Source organism: Cupressus sempervirens, chromosome 1, assembly GCF_028749045.1.
Source record: "Cupressus sempervirens isolate cs-2001-9-10 chromosome 1, ASM2874904v1, whole genome shotgun sequence".
NCBI classification, from domain to species: Eukaryota; Viridiplantae; Streptophyta; class Pinopsida; order Cupressales; family Cupressaceae; genus Cupressus; species Cupressus sempervirens.
In genome coordinates, this window is record NC_143118.1 from 582,205,935 (window position 1) to 582,224,186 (window position 18,252).

Below are 18,252 nucleotides of genomic sequence, written 5' to 3' on the forward strand. Positions count from 1 at the left end.
TTAGTTACTTTGAAGTAGAGATTTGGATCAGCCATGTTTTTGGTGAATCCAAGACTTAAAAGGTATTTGTCAATCCTTTCATACCAAGCCCAAGGAGCCTGTTTAAGTCCATATAGAACCTTATTCAATTTACAACATAAGAAGCAACATCATGAGTTACAAATCCTTTTGGCTGTTCTAGGTGTTCTTCTTCCTCTATTTTTCCATTAAGAAAAGTAGTTTTTACATCCATTTGGTGGATTTTCCAACCTTTGGTTGCTGCGATGGCTATAAGAGCTCTAACAAAAGTGTACCTGGCAACTGGTGCAAAGCTTTCTCTAAAATCAATTCGTTCCTTTTGAGAAAAACCTCTAGCCACAAAATGAGCTTTATGTTTTTCAGTGCTGCCATCTACAACATACTAAACTTTGAAGAGCCATTTTGAAGACACAATAGATTTTTCCTTAGGTCTCGGAACTATGTCCCAAGCATCATTTTTTAACATAGACAGGTATTCTTCCACCATGGCATCTTTCCAAGCTTGATGTTTAAGTGCTTCAGAAGTGCTAGGATGTTCAGGATTCAAGCTCTCACATACGAAAGCATTATATGCCAATTTTCTAAGTCTCTTCCTTTCTCGGATGGTTCTTGAAGGGGCTGCGAATCCATCTCCTTCTTGTATTATTTTCCTTGACTAAAGTTGCCTTTTAGAGTGATCAAGACTCTCTTCTTGAGTCTCGGGAAGGATTTTAGTTTTAGTTAAAGTCTCTTTAGGAAACTCCCTCTGAATCTTAGGAGCAAGAGTCTCTTCTGGAGATAAATCAAATGTATCAAGTTAATAGGAGGTTTTGGCTCTTCTGCAAGCAATGTCTTCCTCAAAGATGACATCTCTATTTAGTTCTATTTGTTTTTGTGTAGGAATGTAGACTCTATATCCTTTTACTGTTTCACTAAAACCAATGAGAATACCCTTTGTTCCAGAAGCTTCTAATTTAGTCCTCTTTTCCTTAGGTACATGAACATATACAGGACATCCAAATATCCTTTGGTGATTGATGTCAGGTTTCTTTCTAGAAAATGCTTCTTCAAGAGTTTGATTGTCCAAATGTGAGTGAGGACATCTATTCTGAATATAGACTACTATGTTGGATGCTTCAGTCGAGAAGGACATACTCAAGTTTTGATAAAAAATCATGGCTTTAGCAGATTCTACAATAGTTCTATTCTTCCTTTCAGCAACCCCATTTTCTTGAGGATTGTAAGGGACTGTGAACTCCCTCTTAATCTCGATGAGTTTGCAAAACTCTTTAAAATATTTTAGAAGTATACTCCTTCCCATTATTTGTTCTTAGAATTTTAATGTTCTTACCGAAGGAGTTCTCAGTGATAGTTTTGAATTCTTTAAATTTAGAGAGAACCTCTTCAGATTCTTTGCATTTAAGGAAGTATATCCATGTCTTCCTTACTTCCTTGAAATATCATCAACAAATATCAAATAGTACAAGAATCGTCTTATAGATGGTATAGACATGGGCCCACATAGATCTGAATGTACTAGTTCCAACTCTTCTTTAGTTTTGCTCAAACTATGAGGAAATGGCTTTTTAGTGTTTTTCCCTAAGACACAACCTTTAGATGATTCATTGTGAATATGTTTTAACTTGGGCATTCCAGTTACTACCTTCTCCATTGATGTTAGGACACGGAAGTTGATATGACCTAGTCTTCTATGCCATATTTCATTTGAATCCGAGGTCTCATGTACGAGTGCAAGGTTTGTCTTGGCACATAGCTCATATAAGAGTCTTTGTTGTACTCCTATTGTTAGAGCCTTTTTAATGGTTGAATTTTTAGGCCATGCTAGTACTTTCCCTTCCATGAATGTAATTTTATAACCATCATCTTCAAGTGTAGATATAGATATTAAATTCCTCTTAGTACCTGGTACATAGAGAACTTCAGAAAGTTGAATAGAATTTCCAGATTTCAATTTTATGGTGCAACTCCCAATTCCTTTTACAGAGTATGCAATATCATCACCAATTGTAACTTCTTCATTTGTTTCTATTTTCATGCTTTCTAAGTTATCCTGATATCCAGTGATGTGTCTGGAAGATCCGTTGTCAACTATCCATGTATTCCTTTTTGTTGATATTTGGCTGGATAATGTAAAATAGAAAGCATATTTTTCATTTTCATTGCCTTCATTTGACTTCCTAGATTTTGCAAAAGATGCTTGAGGTTTAAATCTATCGAGACAATTTATTGCATAATGTCCATATAGATCACATCTGAAGCATTGGATTTTGGACAAGTCTTTCTTCTGTTTGCATTGTCCTTTTCCATGAAAATTTCTTTTCCTTTTGTTGTTTTTCTTCTTTCCTTTCTTATAAGCATTTGTATTAAGAACTTGAACATCTTCATCTAGGGTTTTGTGTTTTCCCTTAATCATTAATCTCAATTCTTCTTGAAAACAATATGATCTTAAAAGATCTAGTTTACAGATTTTAGACCTAACACTTGTACAAAGGATTCCCAAGAGTTTGGAAGTCCTCCTAATGCTATTAAGGATAACTCTTGATTTTCAATCTCATAACCAAGTGCAAATAATTGATCTCTTAAGTCTATGATTCTTATAAAGAACACATTTATAGTTTCTCCTTTATTCATGCTTACACTATTCATCTGCCTTTTAAGAGCAAGTTTTCTACATGTATTATTGATTATAAATGCATTTTCAAGAGCTCGAAGCATACGATATGCTGTGGTATGTTTTGCCACAATAGGTACTATGTGGTCTCAAACAACATCTACAATTATCTTTATTGTCTTTTCATTTTTCTCGATCCATTCTGATTTCTTAGGATCATCTATAGGTTCCTCTTTGTCCTCTTTTACAAATGATTCCAATTTGTTTTCTTCTAACAACATCATCACTCCAAGTTTCCAGTATTCGAAGTTATCAAAACTTTCAAGCTGATGTTCAAATCTCATTGTGTTTGTCATTTTGTAGGGAGAGAGGATTGTTGTCTTAAAGTAAAAATCTGATTCAATAAACTTAGTGTGATCTTTCCTTAGCCAAGCTCTAATACCATGTAAAGTTTACTTACACATTTCTTTTTGCAATGCTGAAGTATGTATATTTCTTGCAGGTACAATCAATGTCAATGAAGAATCCAAAGTGCTGCACAGAGTATATAATCCGAATGCAATGATATAAATATTCCTTAAAGATTGATGTGTGTATTGCCTTCGATCTGCATACATAATCAATTTCTATGTTGCAATATCGGGCGGCATATATTGTGTATACAAGTCTGGACGGGTACATGGGTGAATGGGCATGTCTCCAAATGGAGACATGAGCATTCACCCATGCACCCAATCGGTGGAATGGTCACACCCGATGTGATTAGTCATAACAAAACTAATGCCATTAAGACTTTAACTATGTCCATTGCAATCGCTTAACAATCAATATAAATACAATTGTTTATTGAATTCATTTTTGAGATATTACTTCAATAATAATATGAATTGACAGTTCTGAATACTGCGATCACCATAATGAAATTCAGATTATATTCATGTACATATACATATCGGTATTCAAAAAATATCAACATGTATATATAAATGAGTATAATCTCATGTGATCAGTGCAATTTTTTGAACCAAAGCCATTTGTACCAATGTTATAAAGTTGCACTTTTTGATCTTTCAAGATATAACTTGTCACTTAAGTTATAAAGTGCACTTTTTAATCTGTTTAGATATTGTACATGCACTTTATGTTATAACTTAAATCACTTAAGTGAAAAGTGCATCTTTTCAACCCATTTACATGACACATAAAATGTCATGTGTAATATGCAATGGACCCCAAAAGTGCGATTCACTTAAGTGAATCAATTAGACATGTGCAAATGAGAAGTCAAATGAAAAGAACAAGTTTTTATGTCTTTTACATATGCATTTGATGAAATATGCAAACATACTTGAAAAGTGTGATTTGCCTCATTTTAAATATGCATTTGCATCTAAAAAGTTTGATTTTTCTTGTTTACTCCATTTCAAGAGGCAAATCACACTTTTGAAGGCCAACTGCATATTACATCTTACATCTCATCATTATGCAATGTGAATTTCACTCTCAAAACCATGATTGGCTTGATAAAACTTGTTTTCCTCAAAAACTAGTTGGCTTGGCAATTTTTGCATGATATTTAAATATGCATTTTATTTTGAAAACCACGATTTGCCTATTCGCATGTAAATACAATGTATAATCACACCCAAAAAGTGCAATTGACCCTACACTCGTATTTTTCATGCAAAAAGCAACATGTAAATGCATGGCGAAACCGTGATTGGGCATAAAAGGAATATGTAATGCCTCCTAAAAAGTGCGATTTGCACTTGGTTGGAAAAATACAATGTGTAAATACTTCCTAAAACCATGATCAAGCACTTAGACGCCCAAATGCAACATTTAATGCTACTCAAAAAGCCTGATTTGCCTTTGAAGTTTTCCATTTACACATTTTAAAATATGCAAATGGGCTGGAAAAATGTGACCGACACTTAGCCTATTATTTCCAATATGCAAATGCCTCCAAAATGTGCGATTTGCACTTCGGTGTCCAAACTCAATATGCAAAAGAGCTGGAAAAGTCCGATTTGCATGAGAAACTCAAAATGCAATGTGTAGTGGGTAATGAAAAGTGCAATCTGCACTTAAGGAATGCATTGGCACATTATTTAAATGTGTAATAGAGCTGGAAATTTGTGATTTTAAGGCCAAGTTGAAGACATTCGAAAGCTTTTGAATGCTATATGCAAACACATTGGAAATTTTTTGGACAAGAGTTTCATTCCAACTTCTTCTTTGCTCCAAGATTTGCTCTTTGCTCTCCAAGTAAGTGAAAATTTTGGGTTTTGTTTGCATTTCTTGTTCTTGTTGAATTTTTAATGCATTCTTTTGCTCTTTGCTTTCCATTTGTTTAGTTGCAGCCCTAGGTTTTTGTTCTAAAAACATAAATAAATTCAAAAACTCTCAATCTCTGTAATGCAAAAAAGGTTCTTCCTCTCAAAAACTAAATTGCTTACAAGATTGAATTATTGAAACTGAAAGCAATCAATTTGTGTCAAAGCAAGAGGTATGCTTTTTCTTTTCTTTTTCTTGTTTTGTAAATATGTTTCTTTGTTTTTACTTATTTTTAGTGTTTTCAGAGAGCAAGTTTGTGAAGAAAATGATGAAAGTTGTCTCAAAGAATGCAAGTTTCCATTCACATTTTTATCCTTCATCCTCACTCCATCTCCAAATTTGTTCAACTCCATGTTTCTCAAATATGTAATCGGACTTGAAAATCCCGATTGCACATTTACACACAAGTCAAAAATGACAAGTTTTCATCCTATGTAAATACATTTCTAAATCCCGACTTTGGGGAAAACTGTCATTTTTTAACACAAAGTCTACTATCCATATGCTCTCAAGTCACATTTGCTTGCATTCCAAGTCATTGAAGCCCACATTTTGCTCATATATAATCCACCTGGAAAAACCCGATTTTGACCATTTGTGCTAAAAAAAGAAGCTGTCCATGTCTTTTCCAGCCTATTTAAGTGTTCAAAAAGTATCTAAATCATACCCAAAAGACTTATCCTCCATGGATCTAGCATTATTGACCAAATCTTGAAACCCTCATGGATTCAACTCCATTGTAAGATGTTTTCACTCATTGGAATTCTCATGTTGCAATGAATTCATCAAGTCAAGATATGTGAGAATTTCTTCAAAGAATAGACATTTTTTTAAGAAGACATGCTTCAAATCAAAGAAGCAATATTCACTTAGTCTCCACTTTCCATAGTTCTAAGAATCACGGCGACTCATGCAATTCACGCGATTCGGCAATTTGATTCAAGCCAAACGATTTTTTGTGAATCGGTGAATTGAATCAGCGATAAAGGATTAATGAAATAAGTTACTAAATTTCAAAGGTTTTTAAATTTGCCGGTTCGTGGCCGATTCGATTTCGATTCATGGCTGATTCACGATTTGATTCGGCCTTGCCTATTCTGATCCGATTCCAATTCTTGTTACTTTGCCACTTTCCCAATGGCTTCCCTAGAATCTAAGTTCGTGTGGGGATGTGCCAATCAGTTCGATTCAAAAATAAAAATAAATAAAAATCGGTTAAAGATGTTGATTGGAAAGTTATTTTGAGCTTTACATCCGGACATCATTAAGAAGATTTTCAAAGTATTGAGAAATCCAGAATCTATAGATCTGATAAAGGAGAATTCACAACAACTATGGAATCAGCAAAAGCTTGACTACATCAATTTTCAAATGACAACTGGTTGATCAACATGAGAATCGAGAGGCTATCAAAAGATGGAACACAACGGTTATCAAAGTGAATGTGGTGGCTTAGAATAAAGGAATTCTTTATAGCTTCAACATTTTTATCTTTTTGCTCAGAAGACATGTATTGTGTTATCAAAGTGAATATAGTGGCTCAGAATAAAAGAGCTCTTGATAGCTTCAACATTTTTATCATTTTGCTTAGAAGATGTTATGTGTAATTGATTTGCATGCAATCAAATTACACGTGCCTTCAGCTATGTAATTGATCGAGTCCTCCTTTTTTGACATAGACAAGGTGGTTGAGTTTCTCCCACTGTTTTCTCCTCTTTTCTCACTCCTTTTGCTATATAATGGAGTGCCTTCCATTGTAAATATCATCTTTATATATGGAAGAAAGCTCTACAAAAGTTGTGCAAATATAATCGTGATTTGTTTGTGCAAGTTTTGAAGAGAAAGTGAATAAAAGAAGCAATTTCTTTCAAAGTTATGATTGCAATTTGTGTTTCTTTAGTTCATGCAATTCTTGTTTGTACTTGGAGCAAAATGAATATAAGAAACAATTTGTTTCGAAGTTATGTCTGGAGACGATTGTGGTGGTATAGATTGGAAGTTACGACTGCAATTTGTATAACTTTGTTAGTTCACACATTTTATTAGAATACATCACATTCATGTCTGTGTGCTGAAATAACTTATAGGTTTACAATTTCGAAGTCATCATTTGTGGAAGTTTGTGTGCTCCAACTGTGGTGTTATAATTAGAATTAGAAAGCATCTATATCTAGAATTTCAATGTCTGAAATTTTGTAGTCTTCTAAAATCTAGAGTCTACCCTATAACTCCTAGGGATTTGAAACCACTCTCAAACATATTGACAGTATATACATAAAACATAACTTAATGTATAATATTTGAATGTTATATGATGCAGAGTGGCTCAAAGATCTCCTTGTTATCACCTATTTGTCTCCTTAGCAATAGACCAACTATTCACCCTCGTTGTTGCAATCTCTTCCCTTGTCTCTTAGAGCCACTTGCAAAATCCAAGGCTCCTATATGTCTTTTCTAACAAGTCACTATCCTAGTATTACCTTTCTTGGTTCCATATACCTTCTTTCATTACCCTTCCCTAATGAATCCCTTGACAATTTTGTCTTTTCCACCTAATTCTTGAGAGAGTGAGTTGGGTTCTGCCTTCAACATGCCTTTCGCATAGGAACACTAGTGTAACAAACGAATTTTCATAACCAATTTAAAACACTTAATAATCTGATTTAATAAGTAATTGATTCCATTTCACATGACAATGACTTCCATTAATTGAATTTAACTAGGATAAAGTAATTGTTTTGTATTCTAACTGTAGTTCTTATTCAACTGATATAACGAAATAAATAAATGAATACATTGCTAACATTTTAACCATTACTAACTAATAACATATTCAGATGAAAATAAAGTAACGACTATCTTCTATATCAACTAATACAATTTATTTAATTTATGCTACTAGAAAACTAAACTATCTTTTAATTCTTCTATGGATCTAAAAGGTAAAAGTGCAAAAAGAAACATATAGATATAATGGAGGAATTCCTTTATCATGTTGTTCAAGCCTTGGCATTGGTGAGAGGAGAAGCATTGACATAGGCTTAACCTCCCAACCTCGGACCATACTTATCCCCACACATCCTAACTTAATAAAATGACCCTCCTTACCTTGGGATCGGGCTTGGGATGTTCTTAAGTCCAGCCATTCGAGCTACCTGGTGGTTTGAGTGTCTCATTAGTTATACCTATATAACTGGAGCTTATGGACAAACAAAAAGATGTCATGATTGGCACACATGCCTATAACTACCTTGGCCAAGGATTTCAAATTTGGGTTTGTAAACCCGATCTCCACCACTTGACTTGACAATAGATTTTATTATCAGGACATGCATGAGCTATTATGTGTTTTCATTACATGGTTATTTATATCTGATTTCATTCTTGGTTCTTGCAAGTTATCTCCACCTCTTCACCATTCATGGCTTCTTTGCCGGTGAATCCTAGGTGCTTGAAAGGTTTTAACCATTCTATTTTATTTACACCTCTTCACCCTTCATGGCTTCTTTGCCAGTGAATTCCTCCGTGTTTGATCATTATGATATTATTTACACCTCTGGAGACTGTTTGGGAAAAAGATGATATTCACATGCATAGATATTGATTCATGCAACTTAATTGAGTTTTCTATCTTTCGAATCCAAAATTGAAATAATCTCAAGGTTATTCAATTAAAATCAAAGAAACAAGATACCAGTCTATATAAAAATCTATGTATGGGAGTTATGTATCCGAATATACTTTCTATTCAATTCTCTGATCATATTATTCAACAGCAACAAAGTAATTAATGGCAAACATATCCAGCAAAGCACTGCTGATATTCGGAAAGAAAAAGTATGAAAGCCGACTGAATTTGGATAACAAAGAATGACGTGACCTGAATGTAAACTCGGGTTCCTCTATTTGCCGGTTGGTACTCTTGACCTCCCGCTATATATTGCTCTGTTCTAAGATCCTAACGCTGTTGGACTTAGACGGAATTAGAAATGAAGCGGATTTTAGAGCTAGGAATGGTTATATTCTGAAAACGTTTTTCATTGGGCTCGATATTAAGACGTAGTAGCTTGAAAGGAGAGTAGAGAAAATGCAGAAAAGAAGAAGGTTGTTCCAAATCGATTCAAGATGCTCTTTTTAATGGTCAATCGTGACCTTTTGGCTACCATCGGTTATCAAGAAGACTATTTAGACACTTCATAAATTTGAATTTAAAAATGAGAGGAGCAAAGAGGGAAAATAATTAAAAAGTTGAAGAGTTTAAATTTTATTTTATTATTATTATATGCTCTCATGTGCATTCATGTATGTATATTGATAAGGTGACATCATTAAATTATATAATTATAATTTATTAGTGCCACTTCATTTTTATATATATGTGTTCGTATTTAAGGGTTTCATATAATGATAAAATAAGGAGATTTAATATTAATTCCAAGGTATGAATTATATTTTAATTTAAAGTACTTTATGTTTTTATTATGTTGTTTTCTTAATAGCTCATGTGTGTCCATAATGTAACCTGCGGTCAAGTCTTTGTATCCTTTCCAAGGAAGTCTTAGGTCATACCTGCCGATCCTGATGATTGAACCAAATGACCATCCGATTCCGATGATGCCGTTTAGCAATGCTTCCCCCCTCTTCAGTCTTCTCCTACCATCACCCAATCAAAACATTCTCGCCCACACATTAATTCAAAATATATTTATCGTTAATTCAAATCAAACAATTGTTAATCATCTAATGACAATTATAGAGTACTGGTTATTTCATCGTCTATAATAACTAACTCATTTCACATAATCATGAAAGAAATAATTCGTTATCAGTTGGTACAACATTTATAATTCACTAACTCATTTCATATGATCAAGAAAAGAAATAATATGTTAACTATTGATACAATGTTTATAATTAACTAACTAATTTCACATGATCAAGAAAAATAATTTGTTAAACCAACAATTATGATCAATTTAAAAATTAGCGCAAAATTTGGGATGTAACAACTAGATTGACCAAACTCCACCATTCATTTGGCTTTACCCACTCATTAGAATGTCTTGTCCTAATTAGGTCTCCTTTTTCGGTTTTGACCCAACAACTTCAAAATTTCCTGAACAACCCTAGGGACAAATCACAGTTCAGAATACCCTTTTGGGCCCTTGACAACATATGACAAAATGGGTTTCTGCTTCTACCAACTACTCACTTGACTAAGATTGTTTGACCAGACATAATAGGCCTAATTTGGCTTGATTTACAAAGTAATTGCCCTTCAACAGGTTGAACCAACTTTGCTAATCATTGAAACATCTCTGTTGCTATGCAAAATCACCAAATCCACCCTTAGACCTCAACCAAATCCTCTAAGTCCCTCTACAATACCCATTTGCACTATTGTGCTAACCAAACACATAGAGATGCTTGGTTAGGGCTTCATCTTTCTCCCAAATCCCTTCATCTCTTGGTCTAGGACTAGTTGAATCTTATAGTACATCTAGGGGCCTTATCTTCCACCAAGGGTCATATTTTTCCAGTGGTGGAAAGTGGAATTATTTACATTTGAATCTCAACCCTAGGAGATTGAGGGTTTTATAGTTTGCCTCAAAGAATTGCTTATAAACTTTGATAAAGATCTCAACCTCAAACCACCTACAAAAGACGGTTAAGACACCACCCTATCCAACCATGTATAGACCAATCCGTACAAGGTCGTACAACTTTGCGAAACAAAGAAAAAACTAAGAACATGTGTTATTTTTATGGCTCCAAAACTTGCATAACCTTCAACAACCTTTGCCTTCAATCCGTGAAGGCTTAAAAAGTGTTTTTGCATCCCTTTGAATGGTTCCAAATTGTCATTTGAACTGTTATGACCATTGGGACTGAAAATGCAAAAAGTTGCATGGTTGTTTTCAATGTTGTCATGACAACATTGACAACTTTTGACACTCCCTTGCAACCTATGTTTGTACACATCAAGGACTCGACCTAAAGACCAAAAATGGTCCAAAACAACATACCAACCTACTCTACCCTTCTTAGACCTTTGATGACCTGTTGACCAGATTTGACCATGAGGGTGTATTAATGCCTATTACCAATGGTACTATAAATGAGTTCAACTGGTTCCCAAATACCTCTAAATGGTCCTTAGAACCTTATTACATTTAACGATGATCCAATAATGCTTAAAGATGTTCTTTACATAGCATGCGTGCTCCTACACCACTATTATTCCCTTCTCCAAGCTTGAGAATTCTCTTCAAGACCCCAAACTCCGCCCAAGAATTCTTGGAAAATCCTCAAGTAAGGGTTTATTCTGCCCTCTCCCATGAGAAAATTCCTTGAACTCACATGAAGTCCGCCAAGGCTAGGAAAAATTGCTAAGTTTTTGAAAAATCCACAAGTCAACATGAAGTCCACCTAAGGAGATGAGAAATTCCTAGTCTCAAGAGAAGTTGACTCAAAACAAAATGTGGAAATTCCTTGTTTCACACAAAAGTCGATCCATTCAAGCAAGGAAAATCCTTTAGTAGACATAAAGTCTGCCCAGCCTAGAGTGTTTTTGAAATTTTGCTGGTTGTTGATGAAATTTCCCCAACCAAGATAAAGTCCAAAAAATTCCATGGAAAGTTGTGAAAATTCTCAATTTCAAACAAGGAAAGTTGTTGGAAATCCACACACACAAGAAAAGTCCTACCTTGGGATGACTTGGTGGTGATGAAATTCCTCAAACCAAGATAAAGTTTGTCTTTCCATGATGGTGTTGATATGGTAGGTGAACTATGTTCAGTGACTTGTTTTCTGTGAAGTGCGCCACAGACTTTGGAGATACTACTTCCATCCATTGTACTGAGGGTAGCAATGGAACTCCCTTTTTGTACAAGTGCATTTATTATCTCTACCTAGTTAGTTTCTTCAACAGGTATTGTGGATACTTGACCTTCCTCATCATTGGGAAACACCTCAATATAATGAATCTTCCCCTTCCCAAGATAGCGGTGACCCGGTCCCCATGACTCCTTGCAAGTTAAACAAATCTTTCTCCTTTGGAGCTCTTGCTGAGAGTCTTCATCCAGCAATGGCTTTTTTTGAATTGGGTCCTTGTTATCTTCTTGTGGGGGAGGTGTTGAAGTAGCTATGTGGGTTTTGAAAGAAGATGAAACTATGTCACACACCTTAATAGCTTCATTGAGAGTGCATTGGTTGAACCCTTTGATCCAGCCTCTCAAGGGTTTTGTTAGTTCATCCATGAATAACACAATTTGCCGTCACTTAGAGATGTCCGTGGCCAATACTGATAGCCTTTGGAATCTTGTGATATCATTGTCTACTGTCCCTATTTGCTTTAGTTGCACCAAATCTTTGAAGTGCTTCAGCATCCTTTCCATCGAAACGGTCGATGAGTCTCTCAGTAAACTTAGTGTAAGAGGTTACTTGATCGTGGCCCAAAGTGACCAACCATAGTGCCACCATTCCTGTGCCACTCCTAGATGGAGTACGGTGAACTTAATTGCTTCTTCAAGCAATGAGTTGTGTTGAATTTTAGTGTCCGTGCGGTGATTGCTCCAGATCCATCAAATGACAATAAATTCAACTTTATGATCTTCCTCCTGAGGTCATCATTAAAATAACCACGATTTTCCCCGCTTGAATATCTCATTCTTAGATCAACACAATCTTTGTAGGATATATCGCTTTACATATTCACATTCCTCCAATCTTCTCGAAGTTGTTCTTGTATTTCTTAGAAGGCGGGCTCTTGTTATTTGTGTGGTGCTTCCATTATTGGAGGGTAGATTGGTATTGAAGGTCGAGGGTGAGAGGGTTGGGGGTTTGTCCTTCCTGTAACAAAGTTGTCGCTATGCCCATTTTGTTCTCCAATTGCTTTTCCCTCGACCAATTTCTATAATGTTTCCTGCGTAAGTCGTTGGGTTTCATTGATTCGAGTTTGGTTTCTGTTGAGCTCTCTAGAAGATTCATGAGTTTTTTCATAGGGTCTTGTGGATCCCCCATTTTATCAACAAAGTGATCTCACCTTCTTCTTCGGGTATGAATTTGCATTCAAATCAACAGGCTGGTAGAATAATTGGATTTGATACCATTGTAATGTTCTTAACGACTCACTGGAGGAAGAGTTTGTGCATGTACAACGAATGAGATGTTTGCATGTTGGCTAGGATGCTTGTATGGTGGTAGGGGATTTCATACAATGTTTACAAATGTAGGTGGTAGCTACCCTGTGTATGGTTAATTGAGACTCATGTCTACAATGGATTTGATGACCATACAGTGGTTACCTTGTGTAACATATGATGATGGTTGTACGACTGTGTTTGACTTCCTTATGTTGGTTGTACAACAATCTTGACCTCCTAATTGTCCAAGGTCCATACGCTGGGTACGGAACTCAATGTGGACAAATGATGTGCTCTCTTATATATGTTTCTTGGTGTAGTGTCGAAATTGGAGGGTCTTACATGTACAAACAACTGAAATGTTGAATAACCAGATTTATAAATAAATACAAGTAAGAATTGTGAACTTGCACAAATATTCACCAATGCACAGGAATGTATTGACTTGTCTCCAAAATAGAAATTATAATTTGCAAACGATGATCGTGCTCAAACTTGTCAGGTTGGAGCAAAGTAATTCAGAAAACAAAATAGGGTGAGGGTTGAACCCCATCGAAACCCGAATAGCCAAGTAGGGAAGATTTGCCACTTCCAAAATTGTGAACAATATTGAACTCCAACAAGAATTTACAGTATATTAAATAATCCAAATTGCATATTTACAACAACTAACCCAATGGACATCTATACCCCATTAGAGAAAACTCCTGACAGAGAAACATGTTGACACATGACACAAAAAACACACACTTACAGAAAATTAAAGATGTGCCCGAGATATACATAAATCAATCAAGACCCCAAATAAAAGTTTATTTTTATTTAATAATGGGAATATTACAGTTCTAGGTCGAGGTATGACCCTGATTACAGAAACTAAACACTACCAAGAGTAATCCTATAGTGTGATATTGAGTTGTGGCCACCATGATGAATGGAGGAGTTGAAAATCCCACTTATAAATCAAATGGAAGATGATTGGTTGATCAAGTTAATGATTCACATTAAGTTAAAAAAAATAGTAGCTATGAGGGCAATTGTTACAAACAATAACCACTACGCATCTGAGTGGTTTGATCCTATTTATTTAGTGGCAGGGTACTAGTTCTCTATATCTCACTCTTTATAGGCTGCTTTGTCCAGACAAATATAAAATTAAACAACATCTACACATCCTTATGATCCAGCTATGATTTGTCACACAATTTGGATCTTACAAGAGTGATTTCATATTCTAATAGCCAACACTATCTAGTTGAACACCTAATGACAGTTGCTTTGAACTTTGAATAGACTTATCGCATAGGATTTGGAACCAAACTCAACACAAATTAATAAAAGGTTTTTTATGCACTCTGTTCTAAACCAATTTTAAAGATTGAAAACCAGCCTTTTACAAGTTGTTCTGATCACATATACAAGTACAAACAAAGCATCAATATAAAAGCTGATTTGAGTTAAGGGAAACAAGATTTTCACTCACATATGTGCACTTTGGGTTGAAAAACTCATGTATTCTTTTGGGGTACAAAACTTGTTGATTAAGATATACATGGCATCAAAAACAAGAATCGCATGTGCTTTGAAGTTTAAACTATGATGGAGAGGAAGATGCATCAGTCAACCTAAGAGCAATTGCTCTGTGATGGGTCCTATACTCATTTTTAATATACATTCTCAATTGTGGACTAGCCATAGTAACATTACTCTTTGGAAAACCAAAAGAATAATTACTTAGGATCTAATTAGGAAAATTTAAAAAATGTTGTAAAATTTCTGTAAGTAAAGAAAAAACACTGCTTTCTATCTAGCATAGTGCAAAATGATTTTTAATTTTTGTTTTCTAAAGCTAGAGTGATGGTTTGAGAATACTAGGCCCCAACAGGTTGGAGGGTCATTGCCGCTTTCAAATGTAGCATGAATTGAAGGGGTGGGTTCTCTGCCACCAAGCCTAAAGTGAGGCCTTCAAGGCAGAAAGGACCTTCATGATGCATGCCAATTTTTCACATTTTTATTGCTTTTAGTTTTAACCAAGCTTGTAGAGGAAGTTTGAAAGACCAAGTCTATTTGGTGATTGCATGCAGAACTGGTTGAGGCTTGTTGGCAAGTCTTGTAAATATGATCTTTAACTAGTTAATGAAGGTACACCCAAATACAATAGAAACTTAGGACACTTTTCTCTAAGCATGGATGAAATGTTGAGACATATTCACATGGGCTATATTTCTTGCATGTGCTATATGTATTTTACTTGTATATTTTTGTTATATGCACTCTCAATGTATCTATGGCTACCTTTGAATGGAAGCTTCCTTTTTTAAAATCTTTATCTAGACACTTCCTTTCTTTTTTCTTCTATTTGGAGCTTCTTTTTGTCTAGAAGCTTCTTTGTATATCATTACACTTGAATTATCAGTATAATCTAGTGAATTTGTACAGTTACGGTTAATTCAAAATGTGTTTTGTTTTTGCTTGCAATTGGGGGCTTTCATTTAGAAAAGAGCAATAGTATTCTCCTTTATCACTTATTGAACAACTAGTTCAGGAGGCCTTTTGGATCTGTGTACACAATTAGCTGTGCTAAGTATGATTGAACAGTAGTGACAATTAGCTGTGCTAAGTATGATTCAACAGTTGTCATTAAAGCTTATAATGGTCCATCTTTACATATTATATAGCTTCTTATAAATTAGACCATCTATAAAAGCAATTTGAAATCTCTCTCTCTCTGTACACACACACACCACAAAGCTTGACTAGATTACATGTAAGACTCAGTTTTTTCAATTGCCTAATTTTTTACTATAGAGATCATTTTTTGGTTTTATGCAATCCCTAGTGCAGAGCTGTCCAGTTTACATGCAAGGGTATTTATTTCCGGAAACATAATATTTCTAAATCAATATGGTATATAACAGTCAATATTTGATCATCAAATACACATTATAATTGTCGATTCTGCATTTTTTTCAGCAGCTTTGTCTGGTCCAATTCTTTTCTGTAGTTTTGTTAGCAACTAGGAAGTAATCTGAAATATCTGGAGTGCCAGGCTTCTTTATCATCATTCATTTGTTTATTTATGATAGAAGTGTACTGTACTACTTTCACAAGTAGCTTTTGAATTCTAAATGAGACAACCAATTCATATAATTGTTTTTGGAGTGGTGGTGGTGGTGTGGAAGGTGGACACGGGGGTGATGACAGGATGGAATGTTTTGTCCAGATAACTGGGTTTGAGCATTCAGATTTTACAAATTTTCTCGGCTTATATTAATTTTAACTTTTACAGTGTATTCTGTCAATGACACTGGAAACACATCACATGCTTTAGTTTTCTGACATGTTACTCTTGTTTATTTTGTGATGTAGACACTTGCTCACGATCTACACCCCTGTGATGTTATAGACTAAAAAGGCTGTCAAGTTTGTTGCAAGATTCCAAGTTTGTAATTCAAGCTATTGAGGATTTGTTTTCTGTGGCGTGAGGATGAACCCCACAAATTTCTGGTGGAAGACTTCATGGGATACCTATTAAGTTTTATGTAGTTTCAACAGGCTTCACTTTTTGTAATTCTAATTTATTTTGTAATTCTAATTTATAGTATTAGGTAGTGATATCAAACTTTACAACTGGTAGGATAAAATTCCATCAATGTTTAAACATAATCAGGGCACTAGCCTGTGGGCGCTTAGGAAGTATAGTTGTAACCAATATGTATCAATTTGTGGGACAATTTTGTAATATTTATGTCAATTGTACATTAATAAATATAATTTAAGCGCACACCTGAATCTTTCATGATGCATTTTTGATTGTTAATAATAAATCCCATTGATAGCCAGAAAGTGTAAAAATATGTGGAAGAGTTTTCATCGCCCATCCAACTAGTAGTTTAAGTGGTATCCCAGCATGGAAAGGATCCAAGCTTAGACTCTGGTCAAACAATTTGAAGAAGGAAAAGCACTGCTAGAAAGGATATATATTGACATCAGAAATATGAATACAAAATGACAGGCTATATTAAACATGGATACATGGTTAGTTTTCTTGTAGAGGTGCTTATAATATTTTAATCTATTGTATGCTCTCTGGAGCAGGAATTTTAAGCTTGCTCAGCCAAAAACATTCCACTGTTGGATTTGAAAGTGGACCAATCCACTCGTAAATGTAAATTTAGAAATGAAAACCGGGGTATTTGATGAAGCACTAACAGTTGTTTTGATTTACTCCGAAACCAGACATTTCAAGCTTGCTTGGCATATAACTTGCCACTATAGGAGTTAAACACAGGGATTTCACTTGCAAATGCATTTTTCCAACAAAAAAATTGAAAATGCCTAAAGTACCCCAGCTTCAAATCTCCAAATACTACTTCAGGTTTCTTAAGAAACATAGAAGATTTATCATGTTCATACTACATAGATAGATGCTGAAAAAATTGATTTATTATATCACATATGATAAGTTTAATTTATGAGTTTTTATGTAATCTAAACTATATTTATTTGAAAGCCAAAAATTTCATTTCAAAACTAAAATATTTTTGAATTTGTGAATCTTGACATTCAAATAATTTTCCTCACAGAATTTCTGGAACGAAAAAACACACTGGATTCTTAGCAGAATTGTATTGTCTTTTAGAAAACCTTAGGTCTTGTCCCAAAAAAAATAAAAATGAATGAGTTTTTTTACATCCGGGTCCTAATAAAGAATTTGTTATCCTCATTTACAGGTTCCGCCAAAAGTATTACGATTGAAACATAACAGTTGCTGTTTCTTCACACCTTTAACAAAAAGGTTTACAAAAAGTTTTACAATGATAACTCCTGATACAAATACAGAGCATGATTCCGTATTATTTACTATTTAATATAAAATGGTTTTTAGAATAAAAATTTTAAATATTAATAAAGTCGCTTTATAAATTAGAATCAATTTTTTAAATTTTATTATTATTATTAATATTGGAAGTTTCCAATAAAACGGTTGAAGAAAATATTCTAATAGGTGGTGAAAGGGGGTTATGAACATTCATTCAATCTCGTGGAAAATAATTTATTGAGGGTATGCTGAGAGCATGGGCTTTCCTTTAAGTTTTGGTGGGTTAGATGAAAACCCAACATCATTAGGAGGTTGATTCA

At 34.5% G+C, this 18,252-nt stretch overlaps 1 protein-coding gene across 2 annotated transcripts in view; it reads left to right on the plus strand.

The window, feature by feature from the left end:
• Window positions 1-16,894, plus strand: part of LOC149578755 (HAD-superfamily hydrolase, subfamily IG, 5'-nucleotidase) — a 142,275-nt gene extending 125,381 nt beyond the window's left edge. For both annotated transcript variants that reach the window (XM_089831321.1, XM_089831314.1), the window contains exon 17: window positions 16,480-16,894. In XM_089831321.1, coding sequence (XP_089687447.1) covers window positions 16,480-16,521 — 42 coding nt within the window. In that variant the 3' untranslated portion in view covers window positions 16,522-16,894. The remainder of the gene's footprint in view (window positions 1-16,479) is intronic.
• The last annotated feature ends 1,358 nt before the right edge of the window (window positions 16,895-18,252 follow it).